The 18,608-nt window shown below is 54.0% G+C and overlaps 1 protein-coding gene across 1 annotated transcript in view; it reads right to left on the bottom strand.

Annotated features, from left to right (window-relative positions):
- Nucleotides 1-17,952, bottom strand: part of LOC120923280 (FH2 domain-containing protein 1-like) — a gene marked incomplete at both ends in the record, with an annotated part of 30,818 nt that extends 12,866 nt beyond the window's left edge. The window contains 4 exons of the mRNA XM_040334954.1: nucleotides 7,290-7,413; nucleotides 14,057-14,127; nucleotides 15,097-15,204; nucleotides 17,882-17,952. Coding sequence (XP_040190888.1) covers nucleotides 7,290-7,413; nucleotides 14,057-14,127; nucleotides 15,097-15,204; nucleotides 17,882-17,952 — 374 coding nt within the window. The remainder of the gene's footprint in view (nucleotides 1-7,289; nucleotides 7,414-14,056; nucleotides 14,128-15,096; nucleotides 15,205-17,881) is intronic.
- Between the last annotated feature and the right edge of the window lie 656 nt (nucleotides 17,953-18,608).

The following is an 18,608-nucleotide window of genomic DNA, read 5'->3' as shown; positions in this document are numbered from 1 at the left end:
TCTTGTAATGTCCTCTTCATAGGATGTGAGTTAAAGGATGCTGGGGATCATTCACCCCTGAAGAAGTCCAGTGCTGGACCTCTTCTTGTAACGTCCTTCTCTTCATAGGAAATGAGTTGATGTTGGGGATTTTTCACCCCTGAAGAAGTCCAGTTCTGGACCTCAGAGCTTGAGAGTTTTATGTGTGGGGGAGGAGCAGAGTATTGCAATGAAATCTTTCTCAGGTATAATAAGTGTCGGGACGGCTGTTATGTCGGTTGGAGGATATGTTGGTCATGTGACCACAGGGGGTGTTGTTGGGCTGATCACATGACACAGCGGGCAGATCCCCGTCCAATGACCGGTCACCATGAGGAAGTCGGTGTAGGGGCCCCTCTCATCTCTAGGGGGCAGAAGCGAGTGAAATCAATGCAATGACCCGGAGACTTCCGTCTTCTCCTAAAACAATTCATTTCTCCGTAATTAGGAAACCGCCGAGGAGGAAGAATCTGCGCCAAGCGTTCATCCGTGCGCCCGGAAGGCGGAGCCGCCATTCGCAGGACCGTCCGTCTGAAGATGTTTTGGGAAGAAGGATGTTGGAGGGAAAAATGTGTTTCTTGTGGAGAGATAAGATCAGTCCGATGTTCTCATCGTCCGCGAGAAACCATTTCACATCCGGGGGGGGGGGGGGGGGAACAAACCGCAAAAATCACCAACTTCATGAAGAAAGGCAAGAGGAAGCCGAACCCGGGAGAAGACGGCCAACCACGTCCACCGCATCCGCGCCGTCTTCCTGCTGTGTCAGTTTCATTCCGGGACACTGGGGTAGATTCAGGTACAGCTGCGCGCTCCTTACGGAGGCGCAGTGTACCCTTTTTACCCTGCGCCAAGCAAATTATTTGCGCTACGCTTCATTCATGAAGCAATAGCCACGTAATTTGCGTGGGCGCTCTTCAAAAATGCCCGGCGTAAGCGCGCGCAATGTAAATGATCCCGTAGGGGGCGGGAATCATTTAAATTAGGTGCGTTCCCGCGCCGATCATAGAGCGCATGCTCCGCCGGGAAACTTTCCCGACGTGCATTGCGGTAAATGACGTCGCAAGGACGTCATTTGCTTCAAAGTGAACGTGAATGGCGTCCAGTGCCATTCACGATTCACTTACGCAAACTACGTAAATTTCAAATTTCGCGACGCGGGAACGACGGGTATGCGTAGCATTGGCTGCCCCTGCTAATAGCAGGGGCAGCCTTACTCAAAAACCGCCGTACGCAAACGACGTAAATTGCGTACGTAGGGCTCGCGTAACGTTGTGAATCGGCGTTAGTATGCAATTTGCATACTATACGATGAGCACAACGGGAACGCCACCTAGCGGCCAACGTAAGAATGCAGCCTAAGATATGCGGGCATAAGAGCCTTATGCCGCGCATTTCTTAGGCTGCAGTCGGCGTAACGAGGTTCCTGAATCAGGAGAAGTCGTTACGCCGGGGCAAGTAAGCAATTGCGCTGCGTAAATATGGTTACGCAGGCGCAATTGCTCTTTGAATCTACCCCACTGTATTGTACTGCAATGAAGGTGCCCGGGAAAGACCTGCAAAATGCGGGACTGTCCCGGGCAATCCAGGGACACATGGTCACCCTATATCATAGAGGTGTGATGGTCAGGTGCCCATAGACGGCCAGATTCTCAGAAGAGTTACGACGGTGAATCTCTGTTTTTGGCCCCGGGTATTCTGCGTCTGATTCCTAGAATCATTTTCGCATAGATACGGCGTAGATCCGGCAGGTGGAAGTCACTTACACCGTCGGATCTTAGATGTAATTCGACGCCGGCCACTAGGTGGCGTTTACGTTCAGTTCTCATTTGACTATGCAAATGAGCCTGATACGCCGATTCCCGAACGAATTTGCGCCGCCTCGTCGTCGTTTACGTCGTTTCCGTAAGCGTAAGGTTACCCCTGCTATATGAGGGGTAACCTTACGCCAGTCCGCCGTATGCCATGTTAAGTATGGCGTCGGGTCCCCGTCGTCTTTTTCCGTCGGTTACGTCGTTTTACTAAGTCGTTCGCGAATACGACTTTACGCCAATGACGCTCACGTCGGCGTCAATTGACGTTTTCCGTCGTGAGCTGGAGCATGCGCACTGGGCTATTTTTCCGCCCGGCACATGCGCAGTTCGATCGGCGCGGGGGGGGGGGGGGGGGGCGCTTAATTTGAATACAAGCCGCGCCCTTTGAATTACGCGGCCATACGCCGGGCCATTTACACTACGCTGCCGCAAATTACGGAGCAAGTGCTTGGCGAATGCGGCACTTGCTCCAGTAAGTTGCGGTGGCGTGGTGTAAATGGCTTACGCTACGCCGCCGCAGATTCTATGAGAATCTGGCCCATTGTGTGCAGCCTGTGTAGGGCCGGGACAAGGGGTGGGCAGGAGGGTGGGCTGCCCCTGGTGCAATGGATGGTGGGCAACATGACCCTAAGGGAATGGAGGGGCGCAGTTTGGGCAAGTCCTCCTCAGCCGCTTCCATTACAGCACTTTGTAATCAGAGCCAAGAGAACGCAACAAGTCTAAACACAAGTCTGATGAGAAGCAGAGTCTAGAATGTGAGGAAGGAGCCGCGCCGAGATTCATCGCCTTCTCTGTAACCCTAATATGGTTGTGAGAGCAAAGCGAGGAAACCCCCGTCCCCATCCCCCGCTCTCCCGTCCCCATCCCCCACTCTCCCATCCCATCCCCCGCTCTCCCGTCCCCATCCCCTGCTCCGTCGTTTTCGCCGCAAGGCTGCTCCTGCTATTAGGAGGCGCAGCCAATGTTAAGTATGGACGTCGTTCCCGCGTCGCGATTTGAAAATTTTACGTCGTTTGCGTAAGTCGTCCGTGAATGGCGCTGGACGCCATTTACGTTCACGTCGAAACCAATGACGTCCTTGCGACGTCATTTACCGCAATGCACGTCGGGAAATTTTATGGACGGCGCATGCGCAGTACGTTCGGCGCAGGAACGCGCCTAATTTAAATGATCCACGCCCCCTACGGATCATTTGAATTACGCGCGCTTACGCCGGCCCCTTTTACGCTACGCCGCCGCAACTTTACAGGCAAGTGCTTTGTGAATCAAGCACTTGCCCGTAAAACTTGCGGCCGCGTAACGTAAATGTCATACGTTACGCCGCCGCAGTTTTGCGCGCCCCTATCTGAATCCACCCCAAAAGTAATACATGTGTAGCACTTCCCCCGAAGGAACTGCTGGTTTAATTTGGGTGGCGCGTTACCCCTGTGTCCCCGCCGTCCGGGGTACTGGAAGAGAGCTGCAATAAAGTCAACGGCCCAGATTCTCAAAGACTTATCACGGGCGGCGTATCTCCAGATACGCCATCGTAAAGTCCGAATGGCCGCCGTCGTATCTATGCGCCCGATTCATAGAATCAGTTACGCATAAATTCGGCCAAGATACGAGCGGCGTAAGTCTCCTACGCCATCGTATCTTGGGGCGCATATTTACGCTGGCCGCTAGGTGGCGCTTCCGTTGTTTTCCGCATCGAATATGTAAATGAGCTAGATACGCCGATTCACGAACGTACGTACGCCCGGTGCAATTAGTTACGCCGTTTACGTAAGACATACGCCGGCGTAAAGATAAAGCAGGTCTCTAGGTGCCGCAGCCCATGCAAGGTATGGACGTCGGAACAAGCGCATCTTTTTATGTCGTTTACGCAAGTCGTACGCGAATGGGGCCGGGCGTAGGTTACGTTCACGTCACAGGCATTGAGCCGACGTATCTCAACGTGATACTGAGCATGCGCGCGCAGGCGCCGTTCGTTCAGCCATGCATCTACATGGGGGTCACGCTTAATTTAAATACAACACGACCTGCCTACTTTGAATTAGGCGGGCTTACGCCGGCCCATTAACGCCGCCGTAACTTAGGACGCAAGTGCTTTGTGAATACGGCACTTGCCTCTCTAAGTTGCCCTACGCGAATCTGGGCCAATGTCTTTTCTGTGCTTTTATGACCCACCCGGGAAAAAAACGATAAAAGTAGAAAGGTGAAGGGATAGAAGAATTGGAAAATGGCGGATTCGGGGTTAACTGGCGTGGAAACAGTCCCAATGATAAATCTCTTCACCACTCCGGCCAGAGTGGGTACAGTGCACCCGGACAGGCCTCTCTCACCAGCCTGGCAGCCAGAGTGGGTACAGTGCACCCGGACAGGCCTCTCTCACCAGCCTGGCAGCCAGAGTGGGTACAGTGCACCCGGACAGGCCTCTCTCACCAGCCTGGCAGCCAGAGTGGGTACAGTGCACCCGGACAGGCCTCTCTCACCAGCCTGGCAGCCAGAGTGGGTACAGTGCACCCGGACAGGCCTCTCTCACCAGCCTGGCAGCCAGAGTGGGTACAGCGCACCCGGACAGGCCTCTCTCACCAGCCTGGCAGCCAGAGTGGGTACAGCGCACCCGGACAGGCCTCTCTCACCAGCCTGGCAGCCAGAGTGGGTACAGTGCACCCGGACAGGCCTCTCTCACCAGCCTGGCAGCCAGAGTGGGTACAGCGCACCCGGACAGGCCTCTCTCACCAGCCTGGCAGCCAGAGTGTGTACAGTGCACCCGGACAGGCCTCTCTCACCAGCCTGGCAGCCAGAGTGGGTACAGTGCACCCGGACAGGCCTCTCTCACCAGCCTGGCAGCCAGAGTGGGTACAGCGCACCCGGACAGGCCTCTCTCACCAGCCTGGCAGCCAGAGTGGGTACAGTGCACCCGGACAGGCCTCTCTCACCAGCCTGGCAGCCAGAGTGGGTACAGTGCACCCGGACAGGCCTCTCTCACCAGCCTGGCAGCCAGAGTGGGTACAGTGCACCCGGACAGGCCTCTCTCACCAGCCTGGCAGCCAGAGTGGGTACAGCGCACCCGGACAGGCCTCTCTCACCAGCCTGGCAGCCAGAGTGGGTACAGCGCACCCGGACAGGCCTCTCTCACCAGCCTGGCAGCCAGAGTGGGTACAGTGCACCCGGACAGGCCTCTCTCACCAGCCTGGCAGCCAGAGTGGGTACAGCGCACCCGGACAGGCCTCTCTCACCAGCCTGGCAGCCAGAGTGTGTACAGTGCACCCGGACAGGCCTCTCTCACCAGCCTGGCAGCCAGAGTGGGTACAGTGCACCCGGACAGGCCTCTCTCACCAGCCTGGCAGCCAGAGTGGGTACAGCGCACCCGGACAGGCCTCTCTCACCAGCCTGGCAGCCAGAGTGTGTACAGCGCACCCGGACAGGCCTCTCTCACCAGCCTGGCAGCCAGAGTGGGTACAGTGCACCCGGACAGGCCTCTCTCACCAGCCTGGCAGCCAGAGTGGGTACAGCGCACCCGGACAGGCCTCTCTCACCAGCCTGGCAGCCAGAGTGTGTACAGCGCACCCGGACAGGCCTCTCTCACCAGCCTGGCAGCCAGAGTGGGTACAGCGCACCCGGACAGGCCTCTCTCACCAGCCTGGCAGCCAGAGTGGGTACAGCGCACCCCGACAGGCCTCTCTCACCAGCCTGGCAGCCAGAGTGGGTACAGCGCACCCGGACAGGCCTCTCTCACCAGCCTGGCAGCCAGAGTGGGTACAGCGCACCTGGACAGGCCTCTCTCACCAGCCTGGCAGCCAGAGTGGGTACAGCGCACCCGGACAGGCCTCTCTCACCAGCCTGGCAGCCAGAGTGGGTACAGTGCACCCGGACAGGCCTCTCTCACCAGCCTGGCAGCCAGAGTGGGTACAGTGCACCCGGACAGGCCTCTCTCACCAGCCTGGCAGCCAGAGTGGGTACAGTGCACCCGGACAGGCCTCTCTCACCAGCCTGGCAGCCAGAGTGGGTACAGCGCACCCGGACAGGCCTCTCTCACCAGCCTGGCAGCCAGAGTGGGTACAGCGCACCCGGACAGGCCTCTCTCACCAGCCTGGCAGCCAGAGTGGGTACAGCGCACCTGGACAGGCCTCTCTCACCAGCCTGGCAGCCAGAGTGGGTACAGTGCACCCGGACAGGCCTCTCTCACCAGCCTGGCAGCCAGAGTGGGTACAGTGCACCCGGACAGGCCTCTCTCACCAGCCTGGCAGCCAGAGTGGGTACAGTGCACCCGGACAGGCCTCTCTCACCAGCCTGGCAGCCAGAGTGGGTACAGCGCACCCAGACAGGCCTCTCTCACCAGCCTGGCAGCCAGAGTGGGTACAGCGCACCTGGACAGGCCTCTCTCACCAGCCTGGCAGCCAGAGTGGGTACAGTGCACCCGGACAGGCCTCTCTCACCAGCCTGGCAGCCAGAGTGGGTACAGCGCACCCGGACAGGCCTCTCTCACCAGCCTGGCAGCCAGAGTGGGTACAGCGCACCCAGACAGGCCTCTCTCACCAGCCTGGCAGCCAGAGTGGGTACAGCGCACCTGGACAGGCCTCTCTCACCAGCCTGGCAGCCAGAGTGGGTACAGTGCACCCGGACAGGCCTCTCTCACCAGCCTGGCAGCCAGAGTGGGTATAGTGCATCCGGCAGGGCGGGTGCAAGGATTTTTGCCAACTCAGGCGAATGTGCATTTTGCCGCAACACCCCCCCCCCCCCCGGCGCGCATGCACAGCACCGCAAAAACGACAGTAAAGCGCCGTTAAAATAGCGGCGCTTTACTGCCGACGGCGCAACGCCCCAGTGTGCTGCTGCGCTGCCTGGCTTTGGGGTTCCCCTAATTGCAAGTCTCCTCTCTGTCTCTTCCTCCACAGAAACCTCACCTCATTTTACATTACACAGCACCGCACCTCTGGACCCCCCAGATCCTTCTCCATCACTGACTCCGGGTCTATGATCTACCAGAACCCCCAGATCCTTCTCCATCACTGACTCCGGGTCTATGATCTACCAGAACCCCCAGATCCTTCTCCATCACTGACTCCGGGTCTATGATCTACCAGAACCCCCAGATCCTTCTCCATCACTGACTCCGGGTCTATGATCTACCAGAACCCCCAGATCCTTCATCATCACTGACTCCGGGTCTATGATCTACCAGAACCCCCAGATCCTTCTCCATCACTGACTCCGGGTCTATGATCTACCAGAACCCCCAGATCCTTCTCCATCACTGACTCCGGGTCTATGATCTACCAGAACCCCCAGATCCTTCTCCATCACTGACTCCGGGTCTATGATCTACCAGAACCCCCAGATCCTTCTCCATCACTGACTCCGGGTCTATGATCTACCAGAACCCCCAGATCCTTTGATTTTATTTCTGTAATTGGCACCAAAACATTTGACTTCCAAGATTTCTAATAAAACATTTGATCAGTGAGGCGTTACCTCTAAGAATTCTTCCATCTGTCGTCTCAGATCCTCCTCCTCGTGGGCGGCCACATTCCTCTGCATTGCAATCACCCGGGACTGCAGTCTGTCAAAGTCCTCCAGCAAGTTTTCTTCAGACAGTCTGCCAGGAAAGAAGAGATCTGTCAGGACAGGAAGTGGTGGCAATTCTCCCCAACGGGGACACAGAGAGCAATTCTCCCCAACGGGGACACAGAGAGCAATTCTCCCCAACGGGGACACGGAGAGCAAATCTCCCCAACGGGGACACAGAGAGCAATTCTCCCCAACGGCGACACAGAGAGCAATTCTCCCCAACGGGGACACAGAGAGCAATTCCCTCCAACGGGGACACAGAGAGCAATTCTCCCCAACGGGGACACAGAGAGCAATTCTCCCCAACGGGGACACAGAGAGCAATTCCCTCCAACGGGGACACAGAGAGCAATTCTCCCCAACGGGGACACAGAGAGCAATTCTCCCCAACGGGGACACAGAGAGCAATTCTCCCCAACGGGGACACAGAGAGCAATTCTCCCCAACGGGGACACAGAGAGCAAATCTCCCCAACGGGGACACAGAGAGCAATTCTCCCCAACGGGGACACGGAGAGCAATTCTCCCCAACGGGGACACGGAGAGCAATTCTCCCCAACGGGGACACGGAGAGCAATTCTCCCCAACGGGGACACAGAGAGCAATTCCCTCCAACGGGGACACAGAGAGCAATTCTCCCCAACGGGGACACAGAGAGCAATTCTCCCCAACGGGGACACAGAGAGCAATTCTCCCCAACGGGGACACAGAGAGCAATTCTCCCCAACGGGGACACAGAGAGCAATTCTCCCCAACGGGGACACAGAGAGCAATTCTCCCCAACGGCGACACAGAGAGCAATTCTCCCCAACGGCGACACAGAGAGCAATTCTCCCCAACGGGGACACGGAGAGCAATTCTCCCCAACGGGGACACAGAGAGCAATTCTCCCCAACGGGGACACAGAGAGCAATTCTCCCCAACGGGGACACAGAGAGCAATTCCCTCCAACGGGGACACAGAGAGCAATTCTCCCCAACGGCGACACAGAGAGCAATTCTCCCCAACGGGGACACAGAGAGCAAATCTCCCCAACGGGGACACAGAGAGCAATTCCCTCCAACGGGGACACAGAGAGCAATTCTCCCCAACGGGGACACAGAGAGCAATTCTCCCCAACGGGGACACAGAGAGCAATTCCCTCCAACGGGGACACAGAGAGCAATTCTCCCCAACGGGGACACAGAGAGCAATTCTCCCCAACGGGGACACAGAGAGCAATTCTCCCCAACGGGGACACAGAGAGCAAATCTCCCCAACGGGGACACAGAGAGCAATTCTCCCCAACGGGGACACAGAGAGCAATTCTCCCCAACGGGGACACAGAGAGCAATTCTCCCCAACGGGGACACAGAGAGCAATTCTCCCCAACGGGGACACGGAGAGCAAATCTCCCCAACGGGGACACAGAGAGCAATTCTCCCCAACGGGGACACAGAGAGCAATTCTCCCCAACGGGGACACAGAGAGCAATTCTCCCCAACGGCGACACAGAGAGCAATTCTCCCCAACGGGGACACGGAGAGCAATTCTCCCCAACGGGGACACAGAGAGCAATTCTCCCCAACGGGGACACAGAGAGCAATTCTCCCCAACGGGGACACAGAGAGCAATTCTCCCCAACGGGGACACGGAGAGCAATTCTCCCCAACGGGGACACGGAGAGCAATTCTCCCCAACGGGGACACGGAGAGCAATTCTCCCCAACGGGGACACAGAGAGCAATTCTCCCCAACGGGGACACAGAGAGCAATTCTCCCCAACGGGGACACAGAGAGCAATTCTCCCCAACGGCGACACAGAGAGCAATTCTCCCCAACGGGGACACAGAGAGCAATTCTCCCCAACGGCGACACAGAGAGCAATTCTCCCCAACGGGGACACGGAGAGCAATTCTCCCCAACGGGGACACGGAGAGCAATTCTCCCCAACGGGGACACAGAGAGCAATTCCCCCCAACGGGGACACAGAGAGCAATTCTCCCCAACGGGGACACGGAGAGCAATTCTCCCCAACGGGGACAGCGGGGACACGGAGAGCAATTCTCCCCAACGGGGACACAGAGAGCAATTCTCCCCAACGGGGACACAGAGAGCAATTCCCTCCAACGGGGACACGGAGAGCAATTCTCCCCAACGGGGACACGGAGAGCAATTCTCCCCAACGGGGACACAGAGAGCAAATCTCCCCAACGGGGACACAGAGAGCAATTCCACCCAACGGGGACACAGAGAGCAATTCTCCCCAACGGGGACACAGAGAGCAATTCTCCCCAACGGCGACACGGAGAGCAATTCTCCCCAACGGGGACACAGAGAGCAATTCTCCCCAACGGGGACACAGAGAGCAATTCTCCCCAACGGGGACACAGAGAGCAATTCTCCCCAACGGGGACACAGAGAGCAAATCTCCCCAACGGGGACACAGAGAGCAATTCTCCCCAACGGGGACACAGAGAGCAATTCCCCCCAACGGGGACATAGAGAGCAATTCCCCCCAACGGGGACACAGAGAGCAAATCTCCCCAACGGGGACACGGAGAGCAATTCCACCCAACGGGGACACGGAGAGCAATTCTCCCCAACGGGGACACAGAGAGCAAATCTCCCCAACGGGGACACGGAGAGCAATTCTCCCCAACGGGGACACAGAGAGCAATTCTCCCCAACGGGGACACAGAGAGCAATTCTCCCCAACGGGACACAGAGAGCAATTCTCCCCAACGGGGACACGGAGAGCAATTCTCCCCAACGGGGACACAGAGAGCAATTCTCCCCAACGGGGACACAGAGAGCAATTCTCCCCAACGGGGACACAGAGAGCAATTCTCCCCAACGGGGACACAGAGAGCAATTCTCACCAACGGGGACACAGAGAGCAATTCTCCCCAACGGGGACAACGGGGACACAGAGAGCAATTCTCCCCAACGGGGACACGGAGAGCAATTCTCCCCAACGGGGACACAGAGAGCAAATCTCCCCAACGGGGACACAGAGAGCAATTCTCACCAACGGGGACACGGAGAGCAATTCTCCCCAACGGGGACACGGAGAGCAATTCTCCCCAACGGGGACACAGAGAGCAATTCTCCCCAACGGGGACACAGAGAGCAATTCCCCCCAACGGGGACACAGAGAGCAATTCTCCCCAATGGGGACACGGAGAGCAATTCCACCCAACGGGGACACGGAGAGCAATTCTCCCCAACGGGGACACGGAGAGCAATTCTCCCCAACGGGGACACAGAGAGCAATTCTCCCCAACGGGGACACAGAGAGCAATTCTCCCCAACGGGGACACAGAGAGCAATTCTCCCCAACGGGGACACAGAGAGCAATTCTCCCCAACGGGGACACGGAGAGCAATTCTCCCCAACGGGGACACAGAGAGCAATTCTCCCCAACGGGGACACAGAGAGCAATTCTCCCCAACGGGGACACAGAGAGCAATTCTCACCAACGGGGACACAGAGAGCAATTCTCCCCAACGGGGACACAGAGAGCAATTCCCTCCAACGGGGACACAGAGAGCAATTCTCCCCAACGGGGACACAGAGAGCAATTCTCCCCAACGGGGACACAGAGAGCAAATCTCCCCAACGGGGACACAGAGAGCAATTCTCCCCAACGGGGACACAGAGAGCAATTCTCCCCAACGGAGACACAGAGAGCAATTTTCCCCAACGGGGACACAGAGAGCAATTCTCACCAACGGGGACACAGAGAGCAATTCTCCCCAACGGGGACACAGAGAGCAAATCTCCCCAACGGGGACACAGAGCAATTCTCCCCAACGGGGACACGGAGAGCAATTCTCCCCAACGGGGACACAGAGAGCAATTCTCCCCAACGGGGACACAGAGAGCAATTCTCCCCAACGGGGACACGGAGAGCAATTCCCTCCAACGGGGACACGGAGAGCAATTCCCTCCAACGGGGACACAGAGAGCAATTCTCACCAACGGGGACACAGAGAGCAAATCTCCCCAACGGGGACACAGAGAGCAATTCTCCCCAACGGGGACACAGAGAGCAATTCTCCCCAACGGGGACACAGAGAGCAATTCTCCCCAACGGGGACACAGAGAGCAATTCCCTCCAACGGGGACACAGAGAGCAATTCCCCCCAACGGGGACACAGAGAGCAATTCTCCCCAACGGGGACACAGAGAGCAATTCTCACCAACGGGGACACGGAGAGCAATTCTCCCCAACGGGGACACAGAGAGCAATTCTCCCCAACGGGGACACGGAGAGCAACAAGACCTTTTCTGTGCGGTGAGGAGGAACTTCCAATAAAGTCCTATTGCTGTCCATAGCTACAACTACTCTCCATTTATTGTACTGGTGTCACCGGGGCAGGAAGTGATAGCAAAGCTCCTCAACAGGGTTACAGGCAGAAATACAGAATAAATAAAAGAAGTCTTCACACTTCCAATTACTTATTCAAAAACTTAATTTAAAGGTGGAGTTCTCCCCTTGGATGGGGCGGAGTCCCGGCATGACTGGCTCTCTATATGTAAGTTGTATTCTGACGGCGTGTTTTATATTCACAGATAATTTATGAGCCTCTCTGACATGTTTTACCTCCAGGGGAGCCCACATTGAGTCTTACTTGTAGGCGTGTGCGATATCTCCGAGACCTACACGCTTTACCAGACATTTGCCAAAAAGCATGCACCGATGTCTACGGCGCCGGCGCACTGAGAATGGCGGTTTTGACAGCTCCCGCGTGCATGCGCGGAGTGACGTCTTCGCCGCTCCGGCCAATCAGAGCGCTGGAGCGACGATACCCAGAAGTAACCTCTGGGGGAGACGAGGATGGATTCGATCTAAGGTAAGTAATTCATAATGAGCTAGTATCTCATATTTACACTAAGATGCAAAAAAAAAAAAAAAAATGTTGTCATTTCAAAAAATGACAACAACAAAAATGTCCCTTTAAGAAGCATGGGCGGAGGTGAGGTTTTGACGTCGCCTCCGCCCTGCTAGGCTATGGAGACGTGTGGGGGCCATCTTGCCCTCACTCGTATCCCAGCCGAGCAGGGGACAGGACCCGATCGCCTCCGCCGCTGCCGACGGCTCCGGTAAGCGGCGGAGGACGCGGGAGAGCTGCCCTCTCCCGCCGCCGATAACGGTGATCTCGCGGCGAATCCACCATGGAGACCACCATTATCGTTTACAGGACCGCTCAAAGAAAAGATGGATATCTCAGTTGTGGCGGCAGCTGCTGCCGTTACCGAGATATCCATCTTTAAAGTACCGACGTATATGTATGCGAGTGGGTCCTTAAGTGGTTAAAGTAGGGCTTATTTTTGAGGGTAGGGCTTATATTGCCCTCCTGGAAAATAGAGCTAGGTCTTATTTCCGGGGTAGGTCTTATTTTCCGGGTAAGTCTTATTTCCGGGGTAGCTCTTATTTTTCGGGGTAGGTCTTGTTTTTCGGGGTAGGTCTTGTTTTTCGGGGTAGGTCTTGTTTTTCGGGGTTAGTCTTATTTTCGGGGTTAGTCTTATTTTCGGGGTTAGTCTTATTTCTGGGTAGCTCTTATTTTCCGGGGTAGCTATTATTTTCGGGGTAGCTATTATTTCCGGGGTAGCTATTATTTCCGGGGTAGCTATTATTTCCGGGGTAGCTCTTATTTTCAGGGTAGCTCTTATTTTCAGGGTAGCTCTTATTTTCAGGGTAGCTCTTATTCGGGGTAGGTCTTATTTTCCAGGTAGCTCTTATTTTCCGGGGTAGCTCTTATTTTCCGGGGTAGCTCTTATTTTCAGGGTAGGACTTATTTTCAGGGTAGGACTTATTTTACAGGTAGCTCTTATTTTCAGGGTAGCTCTTATTCGGGGTAGGTCTTATTTTCCAGGTAGCTCTTATTTTCAGGGTAGCTCTTATTTTCAGGGTAGCTCTTATTTTCGGGGTAGCTCTTATTTTCCAGGTAGCTCTTATTTTCCGGGGTAGCTCTTATTTTCCGGGGTAGCTCTTATTTTCCGGGGTAGCTCTTATTTTCAGGGTAGGACTTATTTTCAGGGTAGGACTTATTTTACAGGTAGCTCTTATTTTCCGGGGTAGGTCTTATTTTCCGGGGTAGGTCTTATTTTCAGGGCAGCTCTTATTTTACGGGTAGCTCTTATTCGGGGTAGGTCTTATTTTCCAGGTAGCTCTTATTTTCAGGGGTAGCTCTTATTTTCGGGGTAGCTCTTATTTTCCAGGTAGCTCTTATTTTCCGGGGTAGCTCTTATTTTCCGGGGTAGCTATTATTTTCGGGGTAGCTATTATTTCCGGGGTAGCTATTATTTTCAGAGTAGCTCTTATTTTCAGAGTAGCTCTTATTTTCAGAGTAGCTCTTATTTTCCGGGGTAGCTCTTATTCGGGGTAGGTCTTATTTTCAGGGTAGCTCTTATTTTCAGGGTAGCTCTTATTCGGGGTAGGTCTTATTTTCCAGGTAGCTCTTATTTTCCGGGGTAGCTCTTATTTTCCGGGGTAGCTCTTATTTTCCGGGTAGGTCTTATTTTCAGGGTAACTCTCATTTTTTGGGGTAGCTCTCATTTTTGGGGAAACACAGTATGATATAATTTTTATTGGTAATTTGACAACTAAAAAGCCTCAATACCAATAAGGGTCGTCTATGGAATGATCTATATTGGCTGAAGACCTTCCCCCCGGGGGGTCACTTACCTGCTGGCACTTTGAACGTGCTTTAATGAGTCTGCGAAGGAGAGATATTTGGGATCCTTCTTCTGGACTTCCTGGGTATAGACAAAAAAAAAAAAGGGATGATGGAGAACCGACAATCCGATTGTCTTGTACACAAAACGCAGCCTTCTGATATCAGACAATGATAACTAATACAAGGACGGGATTGGTCACTGGAACTCATCCAATGACAATGGCGGAGGGGCCACTTTAGTCTTAGGTGCTCCTGAACCTTGATACATATAGAGGAACAGATAAGGGTTCTGGATGATGTCACTTCCCATGATGTCATGACGTTATTTCATAGATTGTGATAAATCTCGGCATGAATGGTTCCCAGCAGAAAACAACAAGTGCCCCCCCCCCCCCCCCCGTCATCTACCAATCCCAGAGAGTTCCGTCCACCAAGTACGGGGGGGGTTCCGTAGGAAGACTGCTGTGGCCTCACATGGAAAGAACGTCGCTTGGAAGGTAAGTCGTGTCTCCTGTACTTGTAGGTCAGGAATTGGGGGATGGGATTTCCCCCCGGCAGTGGAGTTCGGGAATCCCCCCCATTATCACCGCGGGGAGATCTTCAATCCTTCTACCTCTTATTTCCAATATTCATATTACACCAAATGACCAAAAGTCTGTGAACCCCCGACCATCACACCTCTGTGATATTAATGGACATACCATTCCCATAAATATATAGAGCCCCCTTATTCCCTCACAGTCATGAATATGGAGTTGCCCCCCCCCATGGCCACTCATTTATAGTTGCCCCTCTCCCAATAGCAATCCTCCCAGAAAGCCCACTACATCACCTTAAAAGTACTTTAACCAAGATTATTTTTAAAATTATGTTAAGATTCTGATACCAATAAGACATCCCATGAAAATAAGCCCTAGGGTCTTATTTTGTGGCCAAAATTAACATAAGACCCGGTCTTATTTTCGGGGGGAAACACAGTAATTTAGAGTTGCCCCTCTCCCAATAACATTGTGGAATAGCCCCTCCCCCCTCCTTCCCATTCACATACCATGACTACGAAATGCAGAAGATTCATCCCGGGTTTGTTGGCTTTGGTGTCGGCGAGTTTGAGCAGAGATGACACTCGGAAACCGGCCGCGTTCCCGGCGTATCCACCCTGAGAAGAGACAACCGGGCGTCACATAACCGAGCCAGCTAAAACAAGAATGGATGACGAAACACGGAGGACGAAACACGGAGGACGACACACGGAGGACGACACACGATGGACGACACACGAAGGACGACACACGGAGGACGATACACGGAGGACGACACACGGAGGACGACACACGAAGGACGACACACGGAGGATGAAACACTGAGGACGACACACGGAGGACGACACACGGAGGATAAAACACAGAGGATGAAACACTGGGGACGATACATGGACGATACATGGACGACACACGAAGGACGACACACGAAGGACGACACACGGAGGATGAAACACTGAGGACGACACACGGAGGACGACACACGGAGGATAAAACACAGAGGATGAAACACTGGGGACGATACATGGACGATACATGGACGACACATGGACGACGACACACGGAGGACGACACACGGAGGACGACACACGGAGGACGACACACGGAGGACGACACACGGAGGACGACACACGTACGTCACATTGAGGTTGAAACATAGAGGACGATACATGGAGGACGATACACAGAGGACGATACATGGAGGATGACACACGGAGGATGATACATGAAGGACGATACATAAAAGGGTGACACACGGAGGACGACACACGGAGGACGACACACGGAGGACGACACACGGAGGACGACACACGGAGGACGACACACGGAGGACGACACACAGAGGACGATACATGGAGGATGACACACGGAGGATGATACATAAAAGGGTGACACACGGAGGACGACACACGGAGGACGACACACGGAGGACGACACACGGAGGACGACACACGGAGGACGATACATGGAGGATGACACACGGAGGATGATACATGAAGGACGATACATAAAAGGGTGACACACGGAGGACGACACACGGAGGACGACACACGGAGGACGACACACGGAGGACGTCACATAGAGGACGTCACACGGAGGACGACACACGGAGGACGACACACAGAGGACGACACACGGAAGGACGACACATGGGGGAACTTCTCTATCTGCCCCATACCAATCATAAAACAAAGCTTCATCTGATCTACTAAGCTATCTCTGTATAAGTGACGAGTCTCACCCACCAAATCAGACCCTCCAAAGACCTGCAAAGTGGACCTGTCACTTCTATCTGTCAGTGACGTGTGTGGGGGGGGGGGGGGGTTTATAAAGGTCAGAAAATACGGGATATATAATATCAAACATTTACTGGGACTACACAACACACATATATACACTTTGGCACGGATTCACGTAGAATGGCGCATCTTTGTGCGGGCGTAACGTATCCTATTTACGTTACGCCTCCGCAACTTTGACAGGCAAGTTCCGTATTCTCAAACCAAAGTTGCGGCGGCGTAGCGTAAATAGTCCGGCGTAAGCCCGCCTAATTCAAATGTGGAAGATGTGGGCGTGTGTTATGTAAATTTTATGTGACCCCACATAAATGACGCTTTTTACGAACGGCGCATGCTCCAAATTAACCCGCAATAAGCCAATGCTTTCGGCGTGAACATAAATGACGTCCAGCCCCATTCGTGAACGACTTACGCAAACGACGTAAAATTTTCAAAATTCGACGCGGGAACGACGTCCATACTTAACATTGGTACGCCTCATATAGCAGGGGTAACTTTACGCCGGGAAAAACCTAACGTAAACGGCGTATCTGTACTGTGACGGCCGGGCGTACGTTCGTGAATTGGCGTATCTAGCTGATTTACATATTTCTAGGCGTAAATCAGCGTACACGCCCCTAGCGGCCAGCGTAAATATGCAGTTAAGATCCGACGGCGTAAGAGACTTACGCTGGTCGTGTCTTAGTGAAATTTTTGCGTATCTGATTCTTTGAATCAGGCGCCAAGATACGACGGCTCGGACTCAGAGTTACGACGGCGTATCTGGAGATACGCCGGCGTAACTCGTACGAGAATCCGGGCCTATATTACCAAAAGTATTGGGACGCCTGCCCATGTGGTCACCTCTGATCTCATCATACACTATATTACCAAAAGTATTGGGACGCCTGCCTATGTGGTCACCTCTGATCTCATCATACACTATATTACCAAAAGTATTGGGACGCCTGCCCATGTGGTCACCTCTGATCTCATCATACACTATATTACCAAAAGTATTGGGACGCCTGCCTATGTGGTCACCTCTGATCTCACCATACACTATATTACCAAAAGTATTGGGACGCCGGCCTATGTGGACACCTCTGATCTCATCATACACTATATTACCAAAAGTATTGGGACGCCGGCCTTCACACACACATGAACGTTAATGACACTCCAGTATTAGTCCGGAGGGTTCAATATTGAGTTGGCTCCGCCCTTTGCGGCTATAACACCTTCACCTCTTCTGGGAAGGCCGTCCACAAGGTTTAGGGGTGTGTCTATGGGAATGTTTGACCATTCTTCCAGAAGAGCCTTTGTGAGGTCAGGCACTGATGTTGGATGAGAAGGTCTGGCTCACAGTCTCCACTCTAATTCATCCCAAAGGTGTTCTATGGGGTTGAGGTCAGTCAAGATAACTATGGAACTATATAACTACATAACAATGTTACATGTAATCGTCCTGAACCCCAGAGGAAGGTCTCGTAGGAATGAAGGGCGTCGGACTTACGGCATTCATGAAGTTTCCGGCTTTCAGGACCAGTCTCAGGATGAAATGTAATTCTGGGCATTGCAGCAACTCTGTACAGAAATGAGAAATAAAGACTTGAGGTTACATTGTGACATCATCATGTCTGGATTCTTCATGTGTAGGTGGGGGAGGGGCTGTATATATGGACTGTCAGAGTTTATGGCCCTTTAATTGTCTTCTGTCCCTGAGAGGTGACGACCTCGGGGGCCATAAAACGGCGGCGGACCTTCTGTGTTCCTGAGGACACCCTGGTTCTGGAATGCAGTACCCCGGGGACAGGGTCATCCAGCGCCCAGGGCAAGGATGCAGAATTGCGCCCTCCCCCACTATTAATACACGCCGTAGAATGGGGCCAATCACCCTGCGTCCATTTTTTGCCCCTTTGCGTCGCCCTGACCCCCTTTGTCCCGGCCCTGCTGGAATGTGCTGATTTGCATGGCCCCGCCCACTATTCTGTACTGAGGAAGGAGATTGTCATTTTTGGGATGTGGTGGATGGGAGTCTTGTAGATACATTCGGGTTTAGGAGGCTCCATTGTGATTGGTGAGGCTTCTTAGGGGTCCCTTTTGGTCCATCTCACCGTCACCCGTCGGGTTTACTTTCTCTATTCGCAGTCTGTCCCCCGGATGTGAGACCCCAAATCCCCCCGAAATCTAAGAAAATGCGAATCACTAATGACGTTTTCTTTGTATATCAGATCAATTTT

The sequence above is a fragment of the Rana temporaria genome, unplaced genomic scaffold (assembly GCF_905171775.1).
Source record: "Rana temporaria unplaced genomic scaffold, aRanTem1.1, whole genome shotgun sequence".
Lineage (NCBI taxonomy): Eukaryota > Metazoa > Chordata > Amphibia > Anura > Ranidae > Rana > Rana temporaria.
This window is presented reverse-complemented; position numbering and strand designations above follow the sequence as displayed.